Source organism: Monodon monoceros, unplaced genomic scaffold (genome assembly GCF_005190385.1).
Source record: "Monodon monoceros isolate NGI ecotype Baffin Bay Population unplaced genomic scaffold, NGI_Narwhal_1 Super_Scaffold_8, whole genome shotgun sequence".
NCBI classification, from domain to species: Eukaryota; Metazoa; Chordata; class Mammalia; order Artiodactyla; family Monodontidae; genus Monodon; species Monodon monoceros.
The window spans coordinates 69,712,420-69,737,563 of NW_021703785.1; the positions used below are offsets into that span (position 1 = coordinate 69,712,420).

General features: G+C 46.5%; 2 protein-coding genes across 9 annotated transcripts in view; one reads left to right on the top strand and one right to left on the bottom strand.

Moving 5' to 3' along the window:
• FLT1 (fms related tyrosine kinase 1) overlaps nt 1-11,102 on the top strand; it is a 169,606-nt gene extending 158,504 nt beyond the window's left edge. The window contains exons 26-30 of the mRNA XM_029210240.1: nt 3,142-3,247; nt 3,525-3,667; nt 5,512-5,596; nt 7,330-7,424; nt 10,208-11,102. Of these exons, the coding sequence (XP_029066073.1) occupies nt 3,142-3,247; nt 3,525-3,667; nt 5,512-5,596; nt 7,330-7,424; nt 10,208-10,409 (631 nt within the window). The 3' untranslated portion in view covers nt 10,410-11,102. The remainder of the gene's footprint in view (nt 1-3,141; nt 3,248-3,524; nt 3,668-5,511; nt 5,597-7,329; nt 7,425-10,207) is intronic.
• Nucleotides 11,103-17,817: 6,715 nt separating this feature from the next.
• The window catches only part of PAN3 (poly(A) specific ribonuclease subunit PAN3), a 118,251-nt gene continuing 110,924 nt past the window's right edge, over nt 17,818-25,144 (bottom strand). For 5 of the 8 annotated variants that reach the window (XM_029210143.1, XM_029210140.1, XM_029210138.1 and 2 more), the window contains 3 exons: nt 24,352-24,490; nt 20,634-20,763; nt 17,818-19,709 (listed from right to left, as the gene is read on the bottom strand). In XM_029210143.1, coding sequence (XP_029065976.1) covers nt 19,615-19,709; nt 20,634-20,763; nt 24,352-24,490 — 364 coding nt within the window. In that variant the 3' untranslated portion in view covers nt 17,818-19,614. Of the gene's footprint in view, nt 20,764-24,351; nt 24,491-25,144 lie in introns of those variants that run through there. The other 3 variants (XM_029210137.1, XM_029210139.1, XR_003791720.1) reach the window with 3 other exon arrangements.

Below are 25,144 nucleotides of genomic sequence, written 5' to 3' on the forward strand. Positions count from 1 at the left end.
AACGGTTTTAACGTGAGTCACTCATTCCTCGCTCAGAGCCTGTTTAATCAGATGTCTTTCAATAAGGGAAGAAATAATGAATGTTTTGATTTTTTTTTTTCTTTTCCTTTGGTGTTTGAGATGATTTGCACTGAATCTTAGGCAAGAGGAGTGGAAACTAGAAGTCAGAAACCAAGAATCAAAATAAAAAACAGCAAGAGTCGCAGGTGGTCCCTTCGGGTGGTTTCAGCAGAGAGGAACCTGGCAGAATCCTGTTCACAGGCCTTGCATTTCCCCCACCAGCTGCCTCTCAGCAGCGAAGTGATGCTGGTCGGCATAAGTCTGGGGCCTCTGCTTGACCAAATGCTCCCTACTCTCAGGGCACCCCCCCCCCATATTTTTTTTTTCTTTTTGCCTGGTTCAAGCCTTTCTTGCTTTGGCTGCCTTGTATAGAATATCTGTGTATATATTTACTGTTCTTCCAGTGGTCTCTGAGAATCTGTTTCTTGCTAAAGAAAAGGGAGCCTTAGACAAGGTAAGGCAGACACAGGCCAGCCTGTGCCACAGCCCACGCCCCTGGGGTGAGGATCCCAGACTCGAGTCTCGTGACCACCTGCCTCTGTAGCGTGCATTTCTGTACCTATCTCAATAAATTAGTAAGATGTGTAAACGGACCTTAATATGAGATCCACATGGGACTGTCTTATGCTACTCTAGCCCTGTGGTCGCTAGCAGGCTGGCCTGGGTTGCCTGGATGGAGCACGTGCCTTGAGCCCTCACTCTGAGGCACTGCTCGTCAGCGAGAGTTAAGGGGCCTGTCCCGTGTCCCCCAGAGAGCAGCGACGACAGCCCAGAGTCCCAGCCTCCTTGGTGTCTATAAGCTGAGCCCCACTGCAGTGGTACCTGACACTGGACCACATAGCACACTCACCCAAGGGCCCTCACCACTCTTAGAACAAGTCAACCCACAGCCCGCCCCTAGGATTTAGGTCAAACAGGTCCAGTAGGTGAGACACAGGTGGGAGGGAACCAGAATCATCTTCTGAAAAGAGTCTTGACCCGGAAGTTTGGACAAATGGAGGAAAGTTAGCAATTCAGACACGTGATCTTTATGAACTCCTGTCCGTCCCTAAACAAAGACTTAAGTACCCAGCAAGCAGATATCCTATCAGAAAGGAGGACCTCAGCTCCACCAGCCAAGTATCAGGAGAGTTTGCTTGTGAAGACCAGTGCCCGTGGAACGTTCTGAAGACCACATGGTGCTCCCAACCCCTTGGGTACCTAGAATTTTATCCCGGGGTTAAATCAGAGCCTTTGGACACACACCTGGACCACACTGTTCTACCTCTTAGCATTGTTTTTACTGAACGGGATTTTTTGCCATTGAGACTTTGGCCAGCATTGAAAGACAATGCACAAGGCCATCCCATGAAGTCATTATTACCCGGATAATGATGCAGTTGAGAGGTGTCTACAAGAACCTCCTTTCAGATTTCAGTTCTGGGAATAGCCATACTTCTTCCAAGTAGCTGGTTTATTTTTAGCTTCCGGCTCATGTGCATCATTGAACTGGTTATTCCTTCCTTTCACCAGCTGCCTGGAAGCTTAGAGCACTGCCTCTGTCAAACTACTCAAAATCATGATATAAATTGTGCATCTTAACTCTGCCTGTAGTTTCAACCTTTTCTCACTGTTATTTTTATATCCCTCCTCATACTCTGCTTTTTTTTTTCTTTTAACCTTCCTATATTCTCCCTGTCCGTCAGCCACCTCATAGACTTTGACACAAAATAGGGATAGCCTTAAGAGACACTTGGAGCTGTGGGTGCCGCCTGCAGGCTCACATCTGAGAGGTGGCAGCAGGGATGCGTCACCTCAGGTGCATCCTGGCAGCGCCCAGGTCCCAGCCGTGTCTGCAGTCTGCCTTGGGAATTAGGGATTCATGGAAGGAGCAGCACGTTCTCTTCTAGGAGATCAGTCTGACTTCCTTCAGCAGACATTTGTTGAGTGCGCACAGGCAGGCCCTGGGTTAGGTGAGGGGTCTGGAGAGGAGGTCCCTGCCTGAGCAGGGCTCTCAGCCGGGTTCTGACCCAGATCCAGAGTCCAGGCCCATTTAGATTTTGATCCGACCTGGTCAGAGTCCTCTCTAGGGGATCTCCTGAGAGAAGAGATGACTTACAATCAACATCCCGAGGAGAACAAAGAGAATAGATCCTAAAGCCAGTGTGTGTACAGATGCCTGGGAGGTGGTGTGCCCAAAAGGGGCAGGTAGAGACCTCTACTCCCTGCAGACGTGACTGAGAGAGGAGCCCGATACCCTTCGGCCTAAAGTGTCAGGAGCATCACAGAGGAACCCTGTTGACATTTAAATCCCGGGACAAGAGTCGGCTTCTGGGACACTAAGACAAACGGTTTCATATCCAAAAGCCAGCCTGTACTTTTGCCTTGTGCGGAGAGAGGCCAGTTTGTAATGGTGGCTTTGAAATGCTGGGGGTGGGGCAGTCAGCCACATGGAAGGAACTAGCATACGGCCCGAGGAGCTACCCACACTCTGTGTGGACGTCCACCTTTTGGATGCGATGTGGGTCGTGTACACAGTGCCTCCCCCTGCCCACCTCCACCGCTGAGCTCGACAAAGCAACTGTGAGGGGTAAGACATCCCATGTGCTCATGCAGGAGCCCAGGGCAGCCTTCATTCCAGCCTGAGAAGGTCCTAAGACTGCAGACTGTTCACCCGTGGATATCTGTGTCTATATCCACTTTCCACCTTTAAGGACACTGTCCTGCTTTGCACAGTGAGGGGAGGACGTGACACTTCATGGCCGAGTGACCACTGGCGTTTCCCCCCAGACAGCTCGGCTTCACTCAGAGCTCAGCCCCCCCTCCCGCCAACAGCCTGGGTCGTCATGGGCTCTGGAGGGTTGGTTTGAGAGTCTGCCTGTGTAGACGTGTTTTCCACTACCAGCAGGACCTGGCCCGAGCACCCTTTTTATGTGTCGTGGCTGCATACCCACATCTAAAAGTGGAGCAAGCACTGCATGCTACGAGAAGCATCGTCTTTATACCCATGACAACACCCATCCCTTGGCCAGTGTGTAGGGCAGTCTGTGTACCCCCCACTGCTCGCTCTCCAGCAATCTCTGCTGTGCTCTCACCCAACAGCTACCAGATCATGTTGGACTGCTGGCACAAAGACCCAAAAGAAAGGCCAAGATTCGCAGAACTTGTGGAAAAACTAGGCGACTTGCTTCAAGCCAATGTACAACAGGTAAATTTATCTAGAATATCAGAAGGCCAGATGCCTTCAATATAAGTCAAGGGAGTGTCTTCTTTGTCTGTTATTTTAATGGCTATTAATAGCTGAGCTCAGGAGTAAAAGAAAACACGTGTGTGGGGGGGGTGTGGGCGTGTGCGGGTGTGTGCAGACTTATCTTCCCCAAACACAATCAAGATTGTGGAAATGACATAGTTGAACTGAAACAGTGTCCCACAGAAACAGGCTGAAGTAGAAATGCATGCGACTACACCTGTCTTTGGTGTTTTAGGATGGCAAGGACTATATCCCACTCAATGCCATACTGACAGGAAATAGTGGGTTTACGTACTCAACTCCTGCCTTCTCAGAGGACTTCTTCAAGGAAGATATTTCTGCTCCAAAGTTTAATTCAGGAAGTTCTGATAATGTCAGGTAAGATCTCTCTTTCCCCAACTTCATTTTATAAAATTTTCAAACATAAATAAAAGCCCACCTCCTAAACCCAAACATACATTTTACCTTATTTCGTCTACGTACTCGATACGTGTGTATGTGTGTATTTTTCTTTTTGCCGAACCTTTTGGAAAAGGGCATAAGGCACTGTAACACCTTCCCTCTAAATACTTTGGTATACATCTCATAAGGGATAGTCTTCTGTGCCACCATGCCAAAAATTATCACACCAAAGAAAATTGATAATCCCTTCATACTATTAAATTTTCAAATCTCCATTATTTCCCCCAAATGTCTTATGTACCTTTTTTAAAAGCGTCATCCAATCAAGAACACTTTGCATTTTCTTTCATTTCTTTAGTCTGTCTTATTCTAGAAGAACTCCTCTTTTGTTCCCCCCAATGACCTTGACTTTTTTCATGATACCTTCGATAAAATGCAACAAAGTGGATTTGTTTTCTTACCTGACAAACTAAGTACCTCTCGTTAGCCTAGAGGAAATTGGAGAAGGTGTAAGGGAAGAAAGATGTACTGAGTAGCCGTGCTGGGCGGGGTCGGCACCTCAGTCCTAGCAGTGACACGTGTGTCACACACATTCAGTGCTAATGGTTAGACACGTGCTGTGTGGTCTGGCACCATGCTCAAACCAACCCTATGAAGTGTTCCTGTTATACAAGTGGGGACATTAGAGCTCCACAGAGGACAGCATGCCAAAACTGTGCGGCTCGAAAGCCGCAGAATAGAACTTCTAACCCAGGTGTTCTGACACTCCCTCCCTGTCCCCGTGTGGTCAGGACTCGTTTCAGGACTTTTAGACTATCCTGGGGGCCTTCTAGCATTTTTGCCTGCAGTCGGTACACTCCTAGGGCTCCAACCTCAGTTCAGCCAAGCTTGGCAGGTGACTAGGGAAGAGCTGGAAAGACTGATGGTCTGGGACAGGCCTGGAAGAAGTCCAGTGGCCGGCCCAGATTTGCGGTGCTGGGTCACAGGTCAGCGGCACGATTCATACTTCACAACCGGCCCAGATGAGTCATCCATTGTTTTAAAGATGAGAAAAGTAAGCGTGGATTAAATAAATTAGCAGGGGCGGATTGGGTCAGACCTGGGGAGGAAGGTGTCAAAGTTACACGGGCCTTTCCGGTCTGTTGCTTAGCCTTGGGCCCAATAGGGAGCTCGCCTAAGAGATGGGGCCTTGTCGGTGGTGACAGGGCCTCAGGTGAGGGGGCGTACAGAGGGTCCCTCTGCCGGCCCCTCCCAACAGATCAACCAAAGCTCAGCAGGCAGTCACAGGGAGCTCATCCAAATACTACCCCTTTCTCCCGATCTGTGATCGCAAAACTGGATACACGAGACTAGCCCTGGTGCTCGATTATGCCATTGAATCAGCTGTGTGACCCTGACGGGTCATGTCCTTTCAGAAGTAGCAGCTGTACATGATGAAGCCACATCACCTCTCTGGGCATCATTTCCCATTTCTTTGTAACATGGGTGTTTAGACCAGATGACGACCCAGGTCTCTTCTCAGCCCGACACCATCTGGTTCCACGGGGGACCAGAGGCCTGACCGCTACCTCGTCTCTCAAGGGTCCCTCTGGGGGGTTTTGCTCAAAACTATGCAACGTGGATTAGCAACCACAGGAGGAAGTAGCACCACTGTCTGGATTCCCAGGGAGACACAGCCAGAGAATTGCAGCCTCAAGGGGGATGAGGTGACTCCTAGTATTTGGGTTCACCTTAGCTGGGATGTGGTGCCCATGGTCTCCTGACTAATCAAAACTGGATGCATTTTCCTGTCTTGATTATTCTTTCTGCTTCTTCTTTAGATATGTAAATGCTCTCAATTTCATCAGCCTGGAAAAAATCAAAACCTTTGAAGAACTTTCACCAAATGCCACGTCCATGCTTGATGTAAGTAATGGAAGGAACCTACTCAGTGCACCCCATCCAAACACAAGCTCCAGTCGTCCGGTGGCTCTAGGTCAACGGGGGCCAGTAATCAGTGGTGGCTGAAATGACCATTTCAGGGGGGCTGACAACAAGACATAGAATACACAGAGCTAATTTGAAAGTAATTCTGTAGTTTGAAGATGACCCAGGATTCACTCCAGGGCCCATGTCCTTGCCTGGGCGTAACTCAGTCCCCTACGAAACCTCACTGTGTGTTTCTAAGCTTCTTGGCCATCAGTGATGGAACCTTGCTTTCAGAGCATTAGAGGAACTAAAAGCTGTGTGAGTGGTTGCACCTTCGTGGTGCGACAGAGAGCCCTCTCCCACGAGCAGCTCTGAGATCCTGGAAGAATCTCCTAGGCCTCTGTTCCCACCCAACCACACAGGGCAAAGTGATCCATACAGCCCAGCAAACAAGAGGCCTCAACCAGCTTGTCCCTTTAAAAGATCTGGGATGTGGGGCTGAGAGAATAAGGGGAGGAGAGGAAGGGCTGGACAAGAGACATGGCCGCTGCATCTCAGGGCCGCTCACGGAGTCGTGACCCAAAAAAGGCCTGTAAAACCTACGGTGGGGGCTTCCCTGGTGGCGCAGTGGTTGAGAGTCCGCCTGCCGATGCAGGGCACACGGGTTCGTGCCCCGGTCCGGGAAGATCCCACATGCCACGGAGCGGCTGCACCCGTGAGCCATGGCCGCTGAGCCTGCGCGTCCGGAGCCTGTGCTCCGCAACGGGAGAGGCCACAGCAGTGAGAGGCCCACGTACCGCAAAAAAAAAAAAAAAAACCTACTGTGGTGTGAAGGTGATGACCACAAAGAGCGTGGCCTTGAGACACAGCACAGTCATCACTGAAAAACACCAAAACCTTCCAAACACACCAGATAAAAAGGAAAGATTATTTAAACACTAAAAAAATTACAAATAAGCTGGTGAATACAAAGGCAAAGTGGCTGGAAATTTTGGTTTGCTGCTTAGAAACACTGGTTTTAAGTCCAAGGAGACGATAAGAAACAAAACATGGAAGGCTTCTTTGACCCTCAGCCCTGCCCACCTGAGTACCTGGGGAACTGGGGTAGGCCCCTTCCTGAGGCTCCTTTACTGACGATAGTTAAGGACACAGACAGAGCCACGGGGGGACTGAAGGTGGCAGGAACCACGTGTGGGGTCCACTCACTGGAAACGCCGTGTTAACAGAGTCAGGACCCTGCATAAAACTCAGTGCTAAATACGAACCAACAAGGAAACAGAATGGCTGGAAACCATCACACAGGAGGGCCTAAAAAATTCTGTAGAATCTTCAAGAAAAATTAAACCGTGTCTTTATCATTTCTCAGAGTCTTTACATATCATTGCCAAGTCATCCGTCCAACTATCTTTAATATATTTAAGCAATAATTTGCATAAAAGTTGACGAGGAAAAACGCTCACCTGGTACCCGCAGTTTTCCCTTTTGTTTACATTTGCTTTCTTCACCGTCAGGAGGAAGGGCCTCAGTCACTGGGCACAGGGATTTCTTGTGACTGACAAAGTTTAGACTTGCCGATATGGAGACAATGCTGTGTCTTCACAGGCAGGGAGTGTGGAAGATGAGGCCAGAGCCTGGAGTGACCTTAGATGCGCATCCCAACATCACACCCCGATTGGCATGGGCCCCTCCAGGTCAAGCAAGAGGTGTAACCTTTTCCTTCTTCCCTTCAGGACTACCAGCTGGACAGTGGCACCCTGCTGGCCTCTCCCTTGCTAAAGCGCTTCACCTGGGCCGAGAGTAAACCCAAAGCCTCACTGAAGATTGAGTAAGGACGCTGGGGGGCTTTGACCAGTTCCCGGAGGGGCGAGAAGGAAGATGCCGGGGGAGAGGGTTTCATGGCGATACTTGAGGGCTACCTGCCCTCCTAGACCATAGTGTCCAGGCCGTGCAGAAAGCACTTTTTTCTCCCCAGAAGGACAGGAAAGAGGGCATAAAATCAGATATCTGAGCGCCATGTTCTGGGAAGGAAGACTGGGATTTAAGAGAAAACAGAACTTGCTTCACGGGCAAGGACAGGCAGTCCGAGCCCATGAAGCACAGCCCCTCGGTGGAAAGGAGCCCCATGTCTCCAGCTGTCAACAGTGCACAGTCAGATAGAGACCTGCTCACAGGGGCAGGGAGGGGACGCGCACCCCTCACCATCCCGGGCCGGCAGCAGCGGCACAGGAAGGGCCTGACTACTGCCGTCCAGTCCTGAGACTCGCCCTCCTGACACCCCAACCCTTCCAAGTGAGTGCTCACGTCCTGTGGACCGTGGCTTTCCTTCCTCCACACAGCGGCCGGTGGCAACGCCGTCAGAAAACGTGGGCTGTCGCTGGACCCTCCAGGACGACCCTCTTGGTGCTCGTCCCTTCCCGGTTCAAACGCCTGCCCCTGACTCACCCACAGGCAGAACCGTCCTGCTCCTCTTGTACCTAAATCAGGGCTCTGCTGACTCACAGAGCCAGAGGGCAAACCACGGCTCGCCTCTGCCACTTACAGAAGCAGCCGTCCCCGGTACACGAGCAAGGAGCTGCAGCTGTGCGCGGTCACCTCTCCCTACAGAAGCAGGCAACCGCGGCCAGGGAGCACAGGAAAATAGGCTTAACCTCGTTAGTCATCAGGGAGATGCAAGGCACATGAGACACCCCTTCTTCACACCTGCCCGCATGGCTGGAATCAGAGTCAGTGCTGGCGAGGAGATGGAGAAATTAGAACCCTGTATGCTCGCCGGTAGGAACATAAAACAGTGCAGCCACTTTGGAAAACAGTCTAGCAGTTCCTCAGAAGGCTAAATAGTTAGTCTAGGAACCGGCAATTCAGCTCCGTAGGTATATACCCCACGGAAATGAAAACTTACGTCCGCACAGAAACTTGCACACAAATGTTCACAGCAGCATTATTCATAATGACCAAAGGAAGAAACAACTCGAATGTCTATCAATTGGCGAAGGGATAACTAAAATGCATATATCTGTACAATAGAAGGAGATTTGTCAATAAAAAGTATGAGGTACCGATACACGCTGCAACATGGATGAACCTTGAATTAAGTGAAAAGAGCCGCTCATGAAACACTATGCATCGTATGAGTCCATGTATATGAAATGCCCAGAAGAGCCATCTGTAAATATACTAACCACCACTGGCCTGTACGCTTTAAATAGGTGAATCGCATAGTATGTAAGTTGTACGTCAATACATCTGTTGCTTAACAAAACAAAAAAAAAAAACCCAAACAGGTGGCCAGCGCACGGCTAGTTTGCTGGCCCTGGTCCAAGTCAAAGGGTGGCCACAGACGCCTCTGAGCGATGGGGCCCACAGCGCATCAACCCCAGGGAGCTGGAGGGCCGGGAACGTTCGGGCCCGAACACCTGCGCACGCGTGTCCTCTGCGGCGCCCCCCCTCCCCCGCCCGGGGGCCCAGAGCCGCGCGCCGGGCAGGTCAGGGGACACCGCGGGGAGTGACGGGAGAAGCGGGACCCACGCGCTTTTGTTTCCTGCTTTAAAACACTTCCAGAAACACTTTCCTGTGTGGAAAAAAGGAAAACCACCCATTGCATCCTCTACTCGGAGACTAAAATACAGAACATGGATCGAAGGCTGGGCGCGCTAATGCAGAGCCAATCAAACAACGTCGTGGCGCCCGGGGTTCTCATTCTCATCCCAGCTGTTAAGCCCACCAAACACGGGAGGACAAGAGAAGCTCCTCTGCCCGGCGCGGCGTCCTGGGCTGCATGCGACGCACGGAAGCCAGCAGCCAGTCCCCTGCCCCTTCACCCTTGCCGCGATACACCGCCTTAACTGGACATGCCTCTCCTCTGGAGCACAAACAGGAGAGGGAGACGGACGGCTGTGCTCACCTTTCCGTAGGACGTTCTAGTAGTTTTTCCAGGCGGCTGTAACAAACTTCCACAAACTCGGTGGCTCAACACAGGAGTTCCGGAGGCCGGACGTCCCAGATGAAGCTGTCACAGGGCTGCGCTCCCTCGGGGGGCCCCGGGGAAGACCGTGCCTCTCCTCCTCCAGCGGTGCCGCCCCCGGCGTCTCCTCGGCCCCACCTTCCCGCTCCTCCTGCGTGCGCCGTGACGCCACCTCCGCCTCTCTTATAAGGACGCGTGTGATTGTGCTTGAGGCCCACCTGGGGGACGCAGGCCAGGCGCCGCCTCCGGAGATCCTTTAGCTCAATCGCAGCTCTTGCCTTATAAAGTGCTATTCCTAGGTTCCAGGGATTCGACTTGAATATTTGCGGGGCTGGGGAGCATCTCTGAGCCAATCACAGGAGTAGGGGAGGGCTGGACCCAAGCCTGGGGGCTATTTTCCACCAGCAGTTCTGGGTTTGCCTTAACTAATTCCACCCTCGGCCCTGGCCGGCCGACGGAATGACCCCCAGCTGGTGGCAGAGAGGCCGTGCGCAGCTCCAGAGACCTGGGCAGAGGGCGAGGTGGGACTCCACAGCCATGAACCCCAGGACGCCTATGAGCAAACGACCCACTAAGGGGTGGACTTGAGTGTGTTCAAGAAATCAACTTTGTACGGTTGATTCTTTTCCTTTGTTTTCTTTCTTTAGCTTGAGAGTAACAAGTACAAGTAAGGAGTCGGGCCTTTCTGACCTCAGCAGACCCGCGTTCTGCCATGCCAGCTGTGGGCACCTCAGCAGAGGCCGGCGCAGATTCACCTATGACCCCTCGGAGCTGGAGAGGAAGATTTCGTGCTGCTCTCCCCCACCCGACTACAACTCCGTGGTCCCGTACTCCACGGCACCCGTCTAGGGCCCGACTCAGCACAGCCTTCTTTCTAGAACCACGTGTGTATTCATACCCCCAGAAAAGTAGCTTTTGCCAGTATTATGCATATATAAATCGACACCTCTTCCTTTCCACAGAAGCCAGCTGCTTTTGTGTGACTGTTAATAGTGCTTTTTGTCTCTTTTGACTAACAAGAATGTAACCCCAGATAGATAAAGCCAAGAGCACCACTGCCAACCCTCGCGGGACTCGGAGGGTAGGAGAAATCCTTCCTCAGCCCCAGGACTTGCTTCTCCTCCCCGGGGCCCCAGGGCCGCCGGGCTCCGGGTGGTTGAGGACACACACTGTCACCTGTCACAGGCCTGTGCAGCAAAGGCGTGGCTCTGGGGCCCTGCAGCAGCTGACACGGCCTGGGAGGAGGAGGGGAGAGAGGAAGAGAACAGGACAGGGCGCGGGGACGGAGTGGGATGGGGACAGTGCCACTGGGTCCACGTTCGAGAACCAGCCAGGGAGCAGACAGGACAGGGGGTGGGCGGTGAGCAGAGGCCAAAAAAGGCCAAACGTAATTTTTGGAACGACCAAGCACATTGCACCACCTCAGCTATGGGATGGGTTCTGTGCCTCTTCCCAGACGGGGCACGGCTTTCGTCTCCAGCGCTGGGTGGAGCTCGAAGCCAAGCCCGTCCCCCCGCCGGCCCCCCAGCAGGACACGCTGACCCCAACCCCCTGAGCTGGGCGGGGCGGGGGGGGGTGCCGGGGGCGGGGGTCGCCTCTCCCCACGCGCCGCTCCCAGGAAGCTCAGCCCAGTGAGTCTGGTCTGCTAGATCACCGGTTCGGCTTAAAGCCACGTTTTCAAAGATACCGTCAGATTCCATCTGGAGTATTAACATCTAGTCAAGACACTTAACTCAGTTTTTGGTATTAACCTGTTTCGTGCAGTTAGTTATAAAAGGAAGCTGAGGAGAAGGAAAACAGTCTTGTGTAGGTTTACTCTAGACCCAAACTAGGATAGATGGAGGAAAAAAAGAGAAGGCGGAGTGAAAACCCCATCTCCACGCCAACCAGACCAACTCCCGAAAACCGTGGCGACCCGAGGACAGAAGTCAACCAGGTGTCCTTCTTATTCGGTGGAGACCCTACCCACGCTCGCCTCTTAGACAGAAGAGCATTGACCAATGTCTACTAAGCACTTTATGCTCCTTGAGGAAAAAGGTGGTATGTAATTTATGCAAGATACTTCTAGAATGGGGACTCCGGGTATTAGTTAATGAGCCGACAGTAGGAGAAAAGCCTCTTTTCATCTACTTTGGGCCTTGCCTTGGGTCTGAGGATGATGGAAATGGGGAGACAGGGTACAAAAGGGTGCCTACTTCTCAGGGTCCAGAGGCCCTGGACCCCTCACTGGCGCTGCGTGACGCTGCGTGTTCAGGCTGTGCACACCTTCTGGGGCCAGCTGGAGCCAGACAGGCCACAAGGAATCACTGCTCCTGGTAGAGAAGAGGACGCTTCCCTTCTTAACTCTAGAACCTGAGACGGAAGTGATAGACGGGCCTGTGCTTCCTGCCCCGTGTGCCACAGTCTCGCTTCAAGGCTCTTCGTATGAAGAGATGGGAGAGCTGGAACGTCCCCAGCAAGACGTCGGCTGCTTCCGGGGGCGGGGACTCTACTGGAGGAGCCAGTCTCCAGCAAGAGTCAAGTGCAGACAGTATCGGGCCAGGGCCCTGGAGAGGGGGGCCTTCTTCCTGTTCTTCACAAGCCCGAAAGCACCTGTGACCCCTGGCAACAGTAGAAATCGGGTAACCGGGAGGAGGTCAAACAGGGCAATTACAAGAAGACCACAATCGATTCTCCTGTCTTCTCAAATCAGTTAAGGATCCAGCAGTTAGTGAAAACAAAGCAAAACCTTAGCTATGCATATAATGTCTTGATTTCAATAATCTAACTCTTAATCATTAAGAGGCCTTAGTAATACCATCTTTCCAAAAGAACACGTTAGATAGACTGTGTTAATCCGGCTTCCTCAGAGACTCGGGTCTGTCCCATCAGTCCGGTTTTATCTGGAGTCTTAACATAGAATGAAAACTGGAAGCTGGGAGGAATGAGTGTATCCAGTGGCGAGGGGCTTGTCCCAGACGGGTTCGTTGAAACAGCACTGAAAATGCAATCACTAGTGGACTGATGGTATTATTAGACCCATTTGTCATCTCCGACAGAAATGGTTGGCCTGAACAACGACAGGACAAGTACTCCCTTTCAGGACTTGTGAGATCAAGGACACGGAGCAGCGTGGGTAGGAGGGGACGGGAACCACGCGCGAGCCTGTATCTAGCTGGTCTAAGAATGACGCTCAGGCCCGTGGAGCAAGTGGGTCCAAACCCCGAGAAGGTGACCTCGGCCTTCTGGCTGCGCCTCGCTTCCCAGCCCCTAAGAATGCCGCACAGGAAACAACCACGTGTCGGCCCCTTTTAACTGATCAAAGAAGGAGCGCGTCTTTGACCGACAGTGGTAGTAACTATATGTATATTTGTGTGTGTGTGTTTTGTGCAGAACTATTTAAGGAAACTGGAATTTTAAAGTTACTTTTATACAAACCAAGAATATATGCTGCAGATATAAGTAAGACAGAATCTCGTCCTACATCTCTAGTCACTATGAATGTACTTTGTATGCTATCCTCATATAATAAAATTAACTTACAAAAACATCCATATTTTCCATTTTGCGTATAAATGAAAAAAGGGGTCTTGGTTTCCCTGGGCGGGGGAGTGGACAGGTGTTCTGGGAGAGCTCATGAAATACCAATTACTAATCCGGCACAAGAAACAGAAACCAAGCGCCACTAAAGACGGGGCACAGAGCTTCTACCAGTCCACAGAGTGGCTGCTCTAAACAACTGAGACACTGCGAACAGTAAATCAACATCAAAATATAAAATGAATACGATCACAAGTAAAATGGACAGACTGAGTGCGAGTGCTGGCTGCAGACCAAAGTCCCCTCAATTAAAAAAGAGGCAGGCTTTCCCAAACACTAACATTACCATGACCACAGAATGTGTGTGTGTGTATATTTGTGTATTAGAGGTTGTGTGCTGGGAACCATACGAAATAACTAGGCAATGACACAAGAGCTTCCCTAAGAAAAGGACACTAGCTACGTATTCTTCAATTTTGTTTTGTGGATCACATCCTAGAAAGAGGAACCATTCGGGTAATCACTAATAGACACAGAATAAGTGACCAACACATTGTCTTAGAAAGCGGTCATACCATCACCTTCCTAATAACATCATAAGCAAACCAGATTGGAGAAACACTTCCAGGGAAAACAGGCCTACTTTCTTTGGGACAAGGCGAGAACAAGGGATAAATAACTCATCTCAATAAATTTGTGGTTATTAGCTGAAGAGGGCAAAAAGCATTTTATCTTCGAGAATCTGAAATCCTTTAAAAATGTTACTGGTTTTCTTAACACAAAAGTCACTAATTTAGGCAAAGGATTTGAAGAATGTTCAAGGAATTGGTGTCACGTCATCGTTTAGAAGTTTTCTCATGACTCTAGAAACTTATTGTACATTTGGGAATGAATTTTTTTCTTTCGTCCAGCAGCAGGATAGCCCAGCAAGGTGTACTGGACTGCTCAGTGTTAAACGTATTACCAGACTTTCGGATTTCACAGGCCAGGAAGTATTTCAGAAATATCCTGGATCCCAACCCAGGAATGACTAGCCTTCTGTTTTTTGAACTAAAGACATTTAAGAGAAAAAAAAAACAAAACAAAGTAACCCCCCAAACCCACTAGATGCCACTAATGTTCTATTTCTCGATCTGGGTGTGGGAAATAGGTACGTTCACGTCACGATCATTCACTGAGCTGTACCCTTACATGCAAACGCACGTGTGTATGCTCTTCAATAAAGGATTATTAAAATGAAAAAAACCTGATTGATCACCACAACTCTTCACAGAGGAAAAACCCATCTTAAAAAGAGTAAGGGCTTAGACTCAAACATAGCAACTGAATTTTATGTGCCAGGAACTATTTATTCCAAGTGGTTTAGAGAAATAAACTCATTTAATTTTCAAAGCAACCCAATGTGATAGGCACTATCAGTATACCCTTCACATCGATGGGACAACTGAAGGAGTCAAGAGAACTTCAAAATCCCACCATCACATCTGCCCACCTACCACAGACACTCTGCCCTCCCGACTCAGGACACCCGGGGTACACGCAGCCCCTCCCTCTCCTCGACTCAAGGCCATTGCTCCAGCAACTCACCACCCCTCACCCCTGCCCATCTTCCCTTTTCCACTGGATCATACGAACATGCTATTACCTCTCCCATCTGGCAAAACCCAGAACCCTCCATCCCTGCTTTCCCCTCCAGCTACCACCCCATTTCTCTTTTCCTCTTCACAGCAAAATTCCTTGAAAGAGCTGGTTATACTACGCTTTGTTTCTGGTTCCTCTCCTCCCACTCAAGCCAAGCTTTCTCTCCCACTCGCTGAAAAGGAGCTGCTCCATGGGGAGCTTATCCATGACGCCACGTCGCTAAACTCAGAGGCCATTTTCAGTCTCAGTCTTAACACCTTGACCCTCATTCCTGGAAACACCTTGATTCTAGGACATCACAGATTTTTCTTCCCACCTCACTGGTCATTTCTGCCTCATACTGGTTTTCTTTTCTCTGATCCTTCAACAGTGTTCCAGGAACCCCAGGGCTCTGCCCCTGGACCTTTCCACTTCTCAGTCTATACTAACTCTCTTCATGCTCTCAATCAGCCTCAAAGCTTGAAATGACATCTATATGATAATGACTTGCAAATTACATGTACAGGCCAGATCTCCCCCAACCTCCAAACTCGCACGTGAGAGTCTATACTAACTCGCACGTGAGTGCTAAACCAGCATCTCCTGATGCTGGAGCAGATGGTATTCTCCAAAACATCGCTGCACCAATACCTTCCCATCCCACATGAGCTTTGGCAGTGTCCTTGTCACTTCCCCATCCAATTCCTCTCCCGTGGAATCAGAGCGGGCTTTGTGACTCGTCAGCAACAGAATGTGCCAGAAGTGACCGTGCATGATTCCGAGGCCAGGCCAGAAAAGACCATGCAGCCTCCACCCGAGGTCACTCATTCTCCAACCGGTCCCACCAGAGAGGCAGTCGCCAGAGCTGGAGAAGCCCAAGCCTCACGGAGAAGCCGCGGGTTGGTGCCTCCGTTGACCGGCCCCAGCTGAGTCCAGTTCATGACCTTCAGTTCAGGTGCCAGGTCGGATGATTGCAGCCCCCACCCTCCTGGCACTGGAGTTTTCCCTGCTGAGGTCCAACATAATGGGTAGAGCTAAGCCATCCCTGCTGTGCCCTCTGTCCTAATTCCTGACCCACAGAATCCATGAGAGTAAAATGGGGGTTGTTTTATGCCACTGAAGTTTACGGTCCGTCGTCACTAAACAATAAAAAACCAGCACAAACGTGTACTAAACATCTTAAACTTAACAGGCCCCAAACCAAATTCCCAACTGTCTTTCCTCACTTCCCCGTCTTCCCCGTGCCAACCCCCTCCCTTCCTCCCTCCCTCCCTCCCTCCAAAAACCCCTTTCTTCCTACAACCATCTCTTTCAATTCAGTAGAATCCTCCATCCTGTCAGTAGTGGGCCAAAATCTTCATAGTCGTTTTGACTCCTCTCTTCTTTCTTACTCCACGTCCTAGAAATCATAAATCAGGACGTGCTCTTGGCTCTACCTTTAAAATGTATTCAGAATCCAGTTGCTTCCCACTGCCTCTACAGCTATCTCCCCGTCACCCCACCCCAAACCCCCTAACCAGCAGCCCGAGTGATCCTTTCAAATGCTGTGCCATGCTATTCCTGCTCACAATCCTCCTCGAAGCTTCCCCTGCAGGAGTAAACGCCAAAGTTTCCTGCCGATTCTGCTCTGGCCACGGGAGCCTGCTTGCCCTGCCTCAGACGCTCCCGGCACGTTCCCCGGCCTGGAATTCTTTTCCCTCAGACATCTGCAATGCCTGGCTCCTTCTCTTCAAGTCTTTGCTCAAACACAACCTTCTCAGGGAGACCTACTTACCCAGATCGTCCCATCCGAAATTCTACCATCACCACCAAACTCCCCACACCTAGAGTTGCAAGATGAAACACAGGATGGCTGATTAAATCTGAATTTCAGATAAACAAATGATCCTGTGTCCCATGCAATACTTGAGACGCACTCATGCTAAAAAAAACAACTATCCACTGTTTATCTGAAATTCAATTTTGTGTTGTCTGTTTTAATTTGCTAAATCTGGCAACCCTATCCACGCCCTTTACCCTACTTTATTTTCTTTCCATAACCATTATTACCTCTTAACTACTATATACTCCTTTTCCCTGATAGGATGAAAGCTCTCTAAGAGCAGAAATATTTGTCTGTCGTGGTCAGAGTGCTGTTGGTTCCTAGAACAATGCCTGACGTATAACAGGCATTCAATAAATACAGGCAGACCTCACAGATGCTGCTTTTTCTACAGACTGAAGGTCTGCGGCATCCCTGCATCGAGGAAGGTCTAAAGGCACCGTTTTTCCAACAGCAACTGCTCACCCACTTCAGGGCTCTGTGTCACGTTTTGGTAATTCTCTTAGTATTTCAAACTTTTTCATTATTACTATATTTGTTATAGTGATCAGGAACCTCTGATGTTACTACTGCAAGATTACAACCTGCTGAAGGCTCACATGATGGCAATATTTTAAAATTAAGGTATATACATTTTTTTTAGACATAATGCTGTTGCACACCTAACAGACTGCAGTATAGTGTAAACATAACTTTTGTATGCACCGGGAAACCAAAAACTTCATGTGACTCACTTTATTGCAACATTCACTTTACTGCAGTGGTCTGGAACCGAACCCACAATGTCTGAGGTAGGCCTATATTTAATGAGTGAGTACCTAGTTTCAACAAATATTACCATTTTGTCGTATTTTCCTTCTCTACCCTTCTATTCGGAATGATGTTTCTGGGGGGGTGGGGGGAGAGGAACCTTCACCTATATAGTAAATTAACCGCGTCTGAATCAAAGACTAGCAGATGTCATTCCTTTCATATAAGTAGGTCCTCTCTCCTAAACTACACGGTATATGCCACGTACTATTTAGAAACGTTTGGGTGTGACTACACATTCTGTAAAGAACAAGTACTTAAAATACTTATCTGCATTTTTGGTGCCTAGAACAGATCCAGGTTAGGCATTTAACAGATATTTGGTAAATTAACAAATAAATCTGCCACCATTTTATCCAAAGACCAAAACTTCCTCCAAAACACATATGAAACGTTTGGCCTTTTAAGTCCCAATCATAAAACAAACATCATCTTGTTAAATGAACTGGTAGCCAAAAAAAAAAAAAAAAAAAAAAAAGGACCATCTTCTCTCTGTAATTCTTTATTAAAAATACTGCTGTACACGTAGAGACTGAAAACAGGATTAAAGATGAATAACCCATATTGGGATCATGACATTAGAACTTAACATACTGGTGCTTTTCAGGGAAGTTGTTGACATCCAAATTACAGAACCAAGGTCAAAAGCAAAATACAAAGGTACCCTCAAAAATATTTACAATGAAGTAAATACATTAACAGATTTTAAAATAGGTAACAAAAAATGGAAATGACCAACGTTACATGATTTCAAGGGTTGTCCGTTCTGTGCTTGTATCTGTCGTAACAGGAAGGTGTGCAAGTTTATATCCTTAATTTGAGTACTTTCCGATATTAAAATCTTCCTATGAATTAAAAAGACTAACTTTTAGACAACCTGTTAAATGGAATTACACTATGGAAAAGAGGGCTCCCCCAAAAAACACCTAAGCAGAACTAAGAGTTCTATTGAAAACCATTCCCAATAAAAACTAAATGAAAAATAAATATAAAACAAAGCTTAAAAGAAACAACGTATTACCTGACACCAACTGTTTTCTGGCTGACAATATTTACTCATGAAAACATATCAGCTGTCTGCCTTTTTATTCAAACCGAGTCCTGAGGTTACTAGGGGCTGAAGCAAGCTAGCATTTATGATGCAAACGCTCTTGGGGTTGTGATTTGAACCGGCCTCGCAGAGGGAAGTTTGCTGGTCTACACAGAATGAGAAAATCAAGCCCTATTTTACCCCTGCCCTTCCTTAGCTTTTGCAAAACATTGGTCCACAAATTAAATTTTCAAGAAGTTCCCAGACCCCGAAACTAAAATAGATGATCCCCTTTCATTTTCAAAGAAAACAATATTGGAAAAAATCTCCAGCCCGCTTATAAATTAAGCATTTCATATTTCTTCTAGAATACAAGTAGTTCTTTTTTGTACAAAAGAATTACAATATGATTTGTCAAAAAACATATAAAAAGACAGCTGCTCTTTGTCAAATACATGAGCTAATAATGATAAAAGACTTTTGCATGTTAATGTCTCCAAGTTCCTGTTCCTTTTACATAAAAAAAGAACATTATGGTGGCAAATGTTAGTTATCCTCTGAATACTGAGCATTATGTTCTTTTAAAATCCATCCTGATCAAATGCAATAGCTGATTTTCTTTTTAACTCAACAACTGATGCTACCAAACGTGGACTCAAACACACTTGTTAAAACATGTAAAGTGGGTCTCTAGTCTTCAAAGATTTTGGGTGAAGAGGTGCTTTTTCTTGATGCAAATCTCAAGGCAGAGAAAATCATTTTAAAGCTTATAAAAAGTGGACAGAGAAATATTAAAAACTTCTCTGAAAACTACAAATGTGTATAGTTATTAAAATTGAAGACTGTAACATCAGTTGCAAGTGCTTGGAGGTCCTTCCTGACCTTTTGAGTTTCCACATTTTCTTCATAGTTGCATGATGAGCACCCAGTGCTAGCAAAACATTCAGTGCTGGGAAAGGAGATAGAGTCTTCATTACTGTTTTTTATGAAAGAAAATTCCTACGTATTTGGCAGTCTTCAGTATCAAAGTATAGGTATTTCATTAACTAGAAATTCCATGAATACCCAAGTTTGGCGACAACTGCACGTCCAAATGTTAAGAAAGTTAAGAGGAGGAAAATTCCAGACTTTTGAGGCTGACTTATTCAGGAATATCCCACATAGTTATTATCAAAAGCACTATTACTTTGGGCTAAGCAGTGACTGCAAAGGCACAGCAGATTGTTTTCCCTCCAGATTCAGGCTGTAAAACTTCAGAATGCTCCTGATGCCAGACCACCGCTGTGTTTAGATCGTCTTCTGAACAGTGTCTCTGTATCTGTATCCAGTGTAAAGTACCATAATAAAGCTGTGGTTCAAAGAACAGAACTTTATACAAAAAAGCAAACTGGAAAAAACCTAAAGCAACATACTCCTGAACTTCAGGCCTTTAACACAATTTCTTAATTTTTTTTCTGTTAAAAAATGGCATAAATGTAAATGTATCTGATTAGCAGGGAAACGCCTTTTTAAAAAAAGGCTCTGGTTGAATTTGGAGCAAAGAGCTCTGTGTGCTCCTTCAGTTCCTGTTTGTCTAACCCTCATGCAGAAAGGATTTAAATCAACTAATAGGGGAATTCACACCCAACAAGTCACTGAAATTTTTGTGTGTTCTTAAAAACAAAACAAAAAACACACAAAAAAAATCTCAAGCTGAACTAACAGTGGGTGGCATACAGAGCTTGCATACAATACTCTTACAAGAATTATGCACTGTACGGTACTTCCATGAAATCATTTACCTGGTCCCTTATGTTATTCAGGGCAACCCATCCCCAAAAGAGCAAATTCTGCAACCCTCAGTGACAAAAATGCTGCCCAGCATTGTTTCCCAAAAACCTCCTTGCAAATCGTTTCCCTTAATAAGTATACAATGTGGCAAAAGTTCAAAGATCAGAAAAAAGTCTTTAAAAAATTAAAATTAGTGCATATACAAGTGGAAAAAACAAAAGCTGGAACATCATTCCCCTAACGGTGCTCCTTAATCTAAAATAAACTCTTCACAGATGTGGCCCACCGGCAGCCACAGCTCAAGGATAAGTGAAACATTCTTCCTTTCAAGTAACAGCGCACCTGACCCAAGTGCAAGCAGCTCTGCTCATCTTCTGCTTGTTTCCCAAACGCGAAATGAGATGAGAACAGTTCAGCTGTAGTGCAATTTGCTATTGGTTAATAAGCTCCTCGGCCATATCCCGCCTGTTTTTTTTTTTTTTAAGCAAATACTACAACTGACCATTTGCAGCTGCAATCAGTTCTTGAAAAGTATTTTCAAAGCATCGCTTTAAGTCACTGTAAGTCACCACAAGTACACTCTTCTCATCTCTGGAAATGAGGCTTATTTTTTCTGGCACACCAGCATCTAACTGAAACAGACAGAAACACAACATATGAAGTTCAAGCCTATTTTAGGACAACATTTGCAACAGTGATATATGAAATATTTTTTAAAATGTTGTCACATTCCCCTCTAGATATTCATAAATATTTTACATCACTAATCACTATGTACACACTTTTCAACTCAGATGCGTTTTTAAAAAACATTGTCCTAGGGGCTTCCCTGGTGGCACAGTGGATGAGAATCCGCCTGCCAGTGCAGGGGACACGGGTTCGAGCCCTGGTCCGGGAAGATCCCACGTGCCGCGGAGCAACTAAGTCCGTGCACCACAACTACTGAGCCTGCGCGCCTAGAGCCCGCGAGCCACAACTACCGAAGCCCGTGCGCCTGGAGCCCGTGCTCCGCAACAAGAGAAGCCACCGCGATGAGAAGCCCCCGCTCGACAGAACATTGCCCTAGGGGCTTCCCTGGTGGTCCAGTGGTTAAGACTCTGCACTCCCACTGCAGGGGGCGTGGGTTCGACCCCTGGGTGGGGTATTAAGATCCCACATGCAGTGTGGCGTGGCCAAAAAATAAATAAAACACATGCAAAAGTCATTTTTTAAAAAATTAAAGAAACATTGCCCTATGTTGCTGCCTATCTTATTTTAAAACTTTATTATTTTTATTTTTATTGGAGTATAGTTGCTTTACAATGTTGTGTTAGTTTCTGCTGTACAACAAAGTGAATCAGCTTTATGTATACATATATCCCCATATCCCCTCCCTCTTGGACCTCCCTCCCACCCTCCCACCCCCAATCCCACCCCTCTAGGTCGTCTCAGAGCGCCGAGCTGAGCTCCCTGTGCTATACAGCAGGCTCTCATTAGCTATCTGTTTTACGCATGGTAGTGTGAATATGTCAATCCTAATCTCCCAATTCATCTATCTGTCACGGTTAACATTTGTGTATATTATATTCCATCCAGTTGATACTCCATAATTCAATTATTCCCCCAGTATCTCCCAATTCCTTGGTATCGTGAACTACAGTGCAATGAACATATTTGGCTAATTTTTTTCTTCTATAGAACTACTTCTCTAGGAGAAACACTTAAAAGTATAAATACTGAATCAACAAGTATGGGTAATTTTATAGCTTAATACATACAGCCAAACTGCTTCCCAAAGGACACAGAACACCACGGATTTATGAGTTGTACCAGTTTACCAGTAACTCCATATCAAGTGAGTGCCTTGCTATTTTAATTTACATTTTTCATTAATGTTACCAAATGTTTTCATACATTTACTTTTGTTATTTCCACCTGTGTGAATGCCGGTATATAATCTTTATCAAATCCTTATCTACCAGGATTTGGCAATAATATTTTAATGAGGTCTTTATAAAACATTAAGTATGAATCCTGAGTCCATCTAATAACTTTTCGTTAGGATTTTCACTTTACTTTTGTTAGTTTTCAATGTACATATTTCCGTCTTTTTTCAATAATTCATTAAAATATGTTTAAAACTAATTCTGAAGGCACAACCTTTCAAATCATTTTACCATCTAATTTCTGCCATCATTTCCACCGAAGTAATCTACGTAAAAAAAATTTTTTTTTTTTCTTTTTGCAGTACGCGGGCATCTCACCGCTGCGGCCTCTCCCGTTGCGGAGCGCAGGCTGAGCGGCCGTGGCTGACGGGCCCAGCCGCTCCGCGGCACGTGGGATCTTCCCGGACCGGGGCACGAACCTGCGTCCCCTGCATCGGCAGGCGGACTCCAAACCATTGCGCCACCAGGGAAGCCCAAAAATTTAATTTTTATATCATCAACATGGCCATCCATCTCTTTTAATTTATTATACGCTTTCCAAACTTAAAAAATTGTCACATATTCAGATTTGGGATAAATTTTATTTACTCCTATGTTATGAAATGAAACAGAATTTTCAGTTATCCTAATATTCATTAAATAATCTTCATTTAAGATGTCTGTCCATGGCTTATTTCCACAGGATCCACCTGTCAGTGTTTATTCTAGTTCTACATATTTTTAATTACTGGTGCTTTGATACTATGGATACTGTTTTCTAAAATCTGGTAGAATTATTCTCCACTCGTTGCTCTTATGAAAAATGTTTTCCCCTTAAGGGAAAAGGGCAAATGAATATACAAATTGTACCAGGTTAGCTCAATGATAACATACAGTCTCGTTCTGTCTTATTGACAATACTCTCTAAAGAGTTTTAAGGAGATTCAAACACGGCAAAGTAGTGCTTAAAAATAAAACACCACCGTGTTTTACCTGAAGGGTTAGCACACTGTACGCCAACAGCTCTAAATCATGTGCCACCGTAGGTATTTTCTCCTCTAGTCCTTGTAATTTAGGGACAGTTTAGACCAGGGGTCAGCAAATGTTTTCTATAAAGGGCCAGATAGTAAGTGTTCTAAATTTCAGGGCCATATATCAACACAAGCCTCTGTCTCATACTCTTCTTAGCTGGTTTTGTTTTTACAATCCTTTAAAAATGTAAAAACTATTCTTAGCTTGTAGGCTGTACAAAAACAGGCAAAAGGATTTGGCTCACAGGCCAGTTTGCCAACCCTGGATTTAGATATAAACCTATACACAAAGGCTAGGATATACTTCTGGAGACCCATTCTCTCTGTAATTCCAAGTAATTCATAAGGAAAATGCACTCCTCCCTCCCTCCATAAATCGCACCTCTCCTGGCCCTTTCAAAAACACAAAGCTCACCTCTCAAAATTATGATACATCTCTACCTGCTTACTTCATCTAATCACTTCTAATTCTCCATTTATCACAGCTGGGTCTAGTGATATGCCCAGTACTGCGTTTTCACTATTATTAACACTTGATTAACACCCACAGCTGAGAGCACATGAACTAAGGACATGCAGGACTCACAATGACTGAGAAGAAAGGAATTCAACTTTTAAAAAATATTCAAACACAAAATACTGCTTTGTTTGTTATAACAAACTACACTTGGTAAATAAAAGAGAGTGGGGCGGGGGTGTGGGAGGCAGTCCTTTTGTGACATTTTATCACAGCAGAAAGATCCACAATGAAGAATTCTTAAATTATTCATGTAGGCGTTAAAAAAAATCCTCCCTGGGGCTTCCCTGGTGGCGCAGTGGTTGAGAATCTGCCTGCTAATGCAGGGGACACGGGTTCGAGCCCTGGTCTGGGAGGATCCCACATGCCGCGGAGCAACTAGGCCCGTGAGCCACAACTACTGAGCCTGCGCGTCTGGAGCCCGTGCTCCGCAACAAGAGGCCGCGACAGTGAGAGGCCCGCGCACCGCGATGAAGAGTGGCCCCCACTTGCCGCAACTGGAGAAAGCCCTCGCACAGAAACGAAGACCCAACACAGCAGAAATAAATAGATTAATAAACTCCTACCCCCAACATCTAAAAAAAAAAAAAACCTCCCATTCTACAAATTGTTATTAAGTAGGTACACCTAATAATTATTAATAAAATGTCTTGTATACTATAGCAGACTACAGCTTAATTTCTTAAGTCTCTTAGTATTTGTAGGAGATGCAGCTCTATAAATTGTAGATAACAGCACTGTGATCTTAAAAGTCCAGATACAAATTACCTTGTTAAGACAAGAAATGATATGACTGAGGTCAATCCAAGGAGCGCCCGCTTCTGTCACCTGATGAAAAAGATGATCCCTAAAGAGTTTCAACAGATAACGGTCTCCAGTCTCCGACCAGGTAGGATCCTTCTGAAACCTGGGGGAAGGTAATATTTCACCTCAGTAACTCATGCTGTATACCACAGGGCTATATGTTTATACTTCAGACTCAAAACTAGTTGAATTTTATTGTTTTCTACAATAAATCAGAAAGTAGGGTTTGTGTGTAGTTTTTTTTAATCAAATTTTATGTCCAGATTGCCCATAGATTTTTAAAAACTAATCTCACTGAACACGAAAGCATATGAATACCACTTGCCACTTCTCAAGGCAATCACTCCCCTTACACACTCCTATTTTATAATCACTTCCTTCTTTAGGGCCCTACCATTAGATAAAATGGGGAAGAAAGCAAATGTCTTCAGGTATCTTTAGAAATAGGTTGAAAGAGATTATCCTTTTCCTCCTCCACCCTTAGGTCATAAGGTAGAGAGAGATGGTCAGATAGGTGTTCTGCTTTACTGGGAGCATAAAACAGGGAAATGTTTACGAAGCAAAAAGGGGGTAGATTCTGGTTTCCTACCATCATGTGATGATGTGAAAGTGAGCTGCTAAGAACTGGAAAACTGACCAGATGATCACTGCTAAGTTTTCAGTGACCCATGGAACTTACAGGCTAGTGGGGAAAACAGACATTCAAATAGTAATTGCTTATTTAGAGAATGCTATTAAGAAGAAGGGATATGGTATA